This window comes from Leptonychotes weddellii, unplaced genomic scaffold, assembly GCF_054177405.1.
Source record: "Leptonychotes weddellii isolate Sample4059 unplaced genomic scaffold, ASM5417740v2 HiC_scaffold_3909, whole genome shotgun sequence".
NCBI lineage: Eukaryota > Metazoa > Chordata > Mammalia > Carnivora > Phocidae > Leptonychotes > Leptonychotes weddellii.
In genome coordinates, this window is record NW_027995449.1 from 325 (window position 1) to 7,161 (window position 6,837).

Genomic DNA, 6,837 nt, shown 5'->3' on the forward strand with positions numbered 1-6,837 from the left:
GATTGGTGTGTATCGAGTGGACCGAAACAGACTTCTGCAAAACTGACAGAGTGGACTGAAATTAATTCTTTTTATTCTATGAACGTTTTCAGAAACTCTGCTTCAATCCAGTACCCTTTCCCACTAAAGAGAAATGACAACTGAGTTTTCAGAATAGCTATAGAATTAAGTATGTTCTTGATTCTATATAAACACAAGTCAAAATCCACTTAAATAAAATTGTCTTCTGTACAAAAGCTGGCATGTTCATCCAAAGGCCTAAATTTAGATATTAACCATATTCCTTTTTACCTCTTGGCACAAGGAATAGGCAATTACTCCTAATAATGCCACCGATAAAAAGAAAATACGTATTTTTAAAGAACTGTTTAGTCAACAACTCAAAATCTGTGCTTAACGCGTAAAAATCCAGTCCCTTTGTACTTCAGGCAATGACACGGGTTATTATATGATCAATGGCTTTGGTGTTGAAGTCAGATTTTGGTTGCTATGAACATCAATCATTTTAAAAATCTGGTAGGACTGACAGTTCTCTGTATCTTTAAAATTATTGCTAACATTCATTCCCAGAGATTTTCAATTTGGGGACTTACTATATTTGATCTTCAGGGAATGATATTTTTGGAAAAATATATGCCAAACAGACACGAATGCCAGACAATATCTTGATAAACATCCTCTAACCGTGAAGCATTTTTAAACCTTATACTTAGAGGAACATGAAGAAAACTAAAATTTCAAATCCCCCTGCCTCAGAAATAGGATTATGGATGATTTTTTTAAACCCAATTTTCCACTTTCTACGTTATTATGGTTCCCTAGTTTTTAAAATCACGTTAGAAATTACTAACAGCAATTTCCTCTGAGAAGGAAAACTGCATGGCTAGGAAATGGGGAAAAGAAAGAGACCTTTTGAATTTTACGTACTCTGTGTGAATTTTAAATATATGTTTAAAATGGTCAGGATGCGGGCGCCTGGGTGGCTCAGTTGGTTGAGCGACTGCCTTCGGCCCAGGTCATGATCCTGGAGTCCCGGGATCGAGTCCCGCATCGGGCTCCCTGCTCGGCAGGGAGTCTGCTTCTCCCTCTGACCCTCCTGCCTCTCATGCTCTCTGTCTCTCATTCTCTCTCTCTCAAATAAATAAATTAAAAAAAAAAAAAAAATCTTTAAAATGGTCAGGATGAGAAGGTTGTATTATGGATGACATGTTTATTTTGCTGAAGAGATGTTTTAAGGGAAATTTGGGTATGTAATAAAAAAAAATGAGGCACCTCAAACTTTAATAGTTGTCTTTTTAACTGGGATCTTTTTAGCTGGGATCAAACTATGCTTATAGAATATAGAAGTATTTAAAATTGTTGTCTTTCATGACAGATATCAGCTTTCAAAACTCACTTTAGTTTTTCCATAAACTGATACTTAAAAGAAAAACTCCATCTTCCATTAAAATGGACAGGACTGAAATGGCTAAACTTGACTTTCTCAGTTCCCAGGGGCTACATATGTAAGCAGAGACAAGGACCTAAGGCTCCGACATACCTGAAGAAGAAGAAAGCCACCACCTACTGCAGTTGCTGCAAGCTTTCCAACTTTCTGGAACAAAAATCCCGCACACCTTTAATGAAAGGAATGACAAAAGATGAGAACAACCAATGATGTACTAAACTCTCTCCCTCTTCTCCTTTTCATTGCTTTCCTAATAAAATCTTAGTATCTTCCCATTTCTTTCGATCATATCCTTTATCCATTCAGAAACCCTCAGTGTTTCCCTTGTTCTACAGACAAGTCAAAAGTGCACAATCTAAGGGCACCTGGATGGCTCAGTCGGTTAAGTGTCTGCCTTTGGTTCAGGTCATGATCCCAGGGCCCTAGGATCGAGCCCGTCGGGCTCCCTGCTCAGCAGGGAGCCTGCTTCTCCCTCTCCCTCTGCAGTTTCCCCCCGCGTGTGCTCTCTGGTTCTCACTCTATCAAATAAATAAATAAAATCTTAAAAAAAAAAAAAAGTGCACAATCTAGCATGCCTGACTGGCTCAGTCGGTAGAGCATGCGACTCTTGATCTTATCAGCATTGTAAATTCAAGCCCCACACTAGGCCTAGAGCTTACTTAAAAAAAAAAAAAAAAAAAAAGTGCAAAATCTAAATTGTGATATGCTTCAAAATGAGGGATGGACAGAAGAGGAAGGGAATTTATAGGAAAAAAAGATTGGCTACTGAAACAATGTTGAGTACTCAGGGCCTCATTACACTCTTCCTTCTATATTTGTCTAAGTTGAATTTCCCCATAACAACAGTGATTTTTTTTTGTTTTGTTTTAAAGATTTTATTTGAGAGAGAGAGAGCATGAGCTGGGCAGGGGGCGGGGGATGGGGGAAGAGCAGAGGGAGAAGACGACTCCCTCCTGAGCAGGGAGCCCAACATGGGGCTCAATCCCAGGACCCTGAGACCATGACCTGAGCAGAAGGCAGATGGTTAACTGACTGAGCCACCCAGGCGCCCCTGTTGTTTTTTTTTTTAATGCAGTCAAGATATTCCATACACCTGGCCAACCCCCACTCTACCCAAACCTTCTGCTCCAATCCTATTAGTTTCCAAATAGGTCATCAAGCTATTAATCTCCTTGCTTCTAGGGGTTTCTACCTACTTTTGCCCATCTAAAGCTTTTCATCCTTTGAGGTCCAGCTGAAGTTTCACCTTCACGACTACACTTAAGCCCACATTTCTCATGGCTTCCTTACCTACATCTCTTTCTATCTATCTCTATATTAAACCCATTTTGTTTCACCTATTCTGTAAGAATGTCAGTCCATACTTCTTTTGGGATTCTCTCCTTCGGTGAGCTCATATTCCCTTCAGTATTCCAGATCCATACTGTGCAAAAGAATCCCGGATTTCTAACTCTAGCCTTCTGTACTGGATTGAACAGTGCCCACCCACCCACCCCCAATTCATGTCCTTCCCAGAATCTCAGAGTGTGACCTTATTTGGAATAAGGGTCACTGAGGATGTAATTAGTTAGAATGAGGCCACACTGTAATAGGGTGGGCCTTAAATCCAATATGACTTAATCCAACATGTCACAGAGACACTCAGAGGGAAGACAGCCATGTGACGGCACAGGCAGAGCTTGGAGTGATAGGTCTACAAGCCAAGGAATGCCAGGGATTGCTGACAAGTACCAGAAGCAAGGAGCAGATGTTCCCTCTGAGCCTCCGAGAAGGAACAAACCCAGCGGACACCTTTCAGACTGCTGGCCTCCAGACCTATGAGAATAAATTCCTTTTGTTTTAAGCCACCTAGTTGTGGTACTTTGTTACAATAGCCCTAGGCAACGAGTACACCTTCATAAATGGAAAATTTACATTTCCATGGGCTTCTCTAGCACACAGAATGACATATTCAAAATGTCCCAAAGCAAAAATCATCTTTCCAACCAAACCAACTGTTGCTAAGGTCCCAATCTGTTAAGTGAGAGCACCATTCTCTAGGTTTGCCCTCTCATGTTTATCTCAGACTCCACCTCCTTCATCACCTTCGGGGTCCAACTGATTGCCTGATTCTACATACTCTATTTCCGGAATATTATTTGACTCGGTCTTCTTTCCACTCTCAAGGGCATCATTATTACCTTGCTTCCAAACCACACTAAGGGCCCTCTAGCTAGTCTTCACACCTCCCATCTCTCCTCGCAATCATCCATCCTGGTATTTCTTATTATCATCAAAAACCTATAACTACTTACAGTCGCATATAACCTCCTTAGCCTCCCATGCGTGGCCTGAATTGGTCTGAAATGTTAACTGGTTAGGTTAATGCCCATTCCGCCTTAACATACGCCACAATAGTACATCAGTTTTATACCTTAAGAAAATTGCAAAAGTTTACTGCACTGAATCTAATGTCATTGCAACAAACCACCTAACATTAGAGTGCTATTACTCAGCTCCTGGGCCGACACCTGGCTATAATCCAAACACGTATTACTGTAAAGACCGTGTCCCTCAGTAGGGGAGTCGGCAACAAAGGCTCTGATAAGGGAGCAGAGGAGGCCAGCAGCAGCCAAGTCACAAGTATATCCCAGGGACCGTGTCTCACAAGCATGTCTATCCTTTGCTTGATGGCACAAGCCACTAAAATAAAGCTACTAACTTCCCCCGCTCTGTCTCTAGGCTTTCCAAGCAAACTTCCGCCAATTATGGGGCTTCTCACCGAGTCTGGCCTACAAGGGGAAAGCACCCAATGACGTGATAATTCTATTGTTCGATCATTTTTTTGGTCTCTTTTAAGATGGGGCTTTAGGCCCAGGCTCACATTAACCAGTCACCCATGGCACCAAATTGTGAGCTTATCTGAGCAGAGCACCAGACTCTCTATTACGGAGGGTCAAGGTACAAGCTATCTGTGGAGGATCAACTGAATAACCAGGGCCCTGACCAGGCATCTGACTTCTAATTGCAGGGCTTTTCATAAGCAGCATTAACAAGTTACACAGCATGAAGAAATACTGCACCTCTGCATCACAGAATCTTCACAATGCAGGGTTCTACCATAAAATGGCATTTACAAAAAGGCATAAAGGAGTGAGCCATTGTTCCAAGGTACATGTAAAACACAAATCAAAAAATTTAACACTTACCAAGTTTAAGTATGTAAATAACGTAAGATAAGTTTAACCTAGAATCTAAGAAAAAAATGATTACTCACAAGCTCAGCACCCCCACTAAAGTCAAAAATTCTCTACGGCTGTGAACGTTTTCAAAATAAAGGGTCACACTTGTTTGACCCTTGTTATTTGGCTAATCTTTTATTCCAAGAATAACAACTTGATCTATAGCAGCAATTATGTAATCATGTAGCCTAAAACATTAACTGGTTAGTTAGGTTAATGCTTATTAACTGTTCCTCCTTAATGCATTCCACAATATTATTACAGAGTAAGCAATCAGTCCTTTAATTCCAACGAAGACCCAGTTTAATTCCAACTCTTCTTCGAAGTATAATAATCCAAATTAGTCCACAAAAATCAACAGAACCATCGGATTCATAATTTTCACTGAGAATTTTACACAGCTCTCTACAGGGCTGACAATCCTGGAGACCAGGTCTACTCAAAGCCTCAAAGGCTTTTCCAGTTGTTAGCTTTGAACAAGTAAAGATTATTTACATATAATTAACCCTTTTATGTTTCTTCCTTTTTACCCACTATCACTGAATCAGATACACTACATTTGCTCAGTGTGAGAAGGTGTAAAATATAGAAAGTATCAAAGGAAGGGAGAGGAGGAACAGTGGAACAAGGGATGGGCACGGGGAAGCAGATCACCAAAACCACTGAGTCCCCAGAGAGTGTGGATCACACCCATCATATCACAGAGAAAAGCCTCAAGGTAGAGCTCTTTGGGGATTAACAGTGTAAAGCCACTGAATGTGCACAGTAACTGGCCTGTTTACAAAAGGGCAGCAGTCAGGATGCCAATGAAATTTAATGAAAAAGATGTTGTTCTCACCAGCCAGTCACTCCACCCATTACAATCTGGGTGGCTACCGAGTATTTTTCAACCATAGGTCCGGAACTGTGGCCAAACACTCGATTCCACCAATGGTGTCTTCTTGCATACTCAGTTAAATCCAACACTTCGTAAGACTCGTCATCGCTTTCATACTCTTCAAAATACAAAATGGAAAAAATAAATTTAGAGTCAACCCAAAGTCAGAAACGTCCTGTACATTTTTCATCTGTTATTAACTCACTGCTAGCTTTGGCCCACAGCTAAAAATGCCCAGATGGAAACATTAGTTGGTTAAAAACCCAATCCCTGAGACTAGGGCCTCAAGAGTAAAGGGGCCTGGCATCTCCCTTCCAAAGGCCCAGGGACCGGCCTAGGGCCGGAGCCAGAGCCACGTCAGAGTTACACAGAGGTGAGGGGTCGCCTCCCCAAATGGCAGTAAGGCCAGATCAGAGTTTCACAGCAGGAAGGGTCACCCCCAAATCTCAGTAGGGTCCGGGCCAGAGCTAGACCACTTTCATCAGTGGGAGAAAGCGGGGGAGGGTGGGGTCCTCCCCTGACAGAACCGGTTAGGGGCCTGGCAACATGAAATTACTTCACTAATTCACCTAAAAGGCTAAAAAGCACGTTTGAAGATGGAAATGACGAGCCAGAGGTGAAAGTAAGGCAGGAGGCGGGGCTGTGTTGGGGACGGGGGTCGCTCTCCGCCAGAGTTTAGCCCGGAGGGGAGGGAGTCTAGTTCCAAAGGGGTGCCTCCAAAACACAGAGCTCCAGGACCCCTGGGGCCGGGGGAAGAGGCGCCCCCGGGAGTAAGGTCGAGAGCTGTGAGCCGCGTCTTGGATACTACTTCGGGCCCCGGCCGCTCACCTTGGGGAGGGGGGTTCCGGGTCGCCATGATACCGCCGGCGGCCAGCTCTGAAGGTGGTCCCCGCCCGCCCTCCTATCCCCACTACTTTAAGAGACCTTCTAGGCCCAGGTGAAAGTCTATGGTCTCTTTTTTCCTCCTCCCCTTGCAGGCGCGTTGTCCCGTCCCCGCCCCTCCTCTCAGCGCAGGGCCTTCCGCGCAAGCGCAAGGCTCAGGGCTGGGGGGTGTGGGGGAGGGAGGGTAGCCGCCGCGCGAGGGCTTGTGGGAGTTGTAGTCCGTTGCCCTGCGCAACCCTTGCTTCCCACCCCACCCCCACCCCCCTAGAATTCCAGCAACTAAATTTTGTAATTTTGTTTTAAAGAGCCTCAAGGCTGGAGGAGAGGCGGCGTCACGTGATGGTATAAAGCGAAAACCAGCTTGGCATTCTCAACACTATACCAGGATGCAAGCGCCTGAGAAAAAAGGC

General features: G+C 43.7%; 1 protein-coding gene across 1 annotated transcript; it reads right to left on the minus strand.

The window, feature by feature from the left end:
- Positions 1-1,468: 1,468 nt before the first annotated feature.
- On the minus strand, positions 1,469-6,533 carry LOC102744319 (FUN14 domain-containing protein 1). Its single transcript, XM_081810830.1, has 3 exons — positions 6,374-6,533; positions 5,507-5,663; positions 1,469-1,616 (listed from the first exon to the last, which is right to left on the minus strand). The coding sequence occupies exons 1-3, from the start codon at positions 6,399-6,401 to the stop codon at positions 1,484-1,486; spliced, it is 318 nt and encodes a 105-aa protein (XP_081666956.1). The 5' UTR covers positions 6,402-6,533; the 3' UTR covers positions 1,469-1,483.
- Positions 6,534-6,837: the final 304 nt, after the last annotated feature.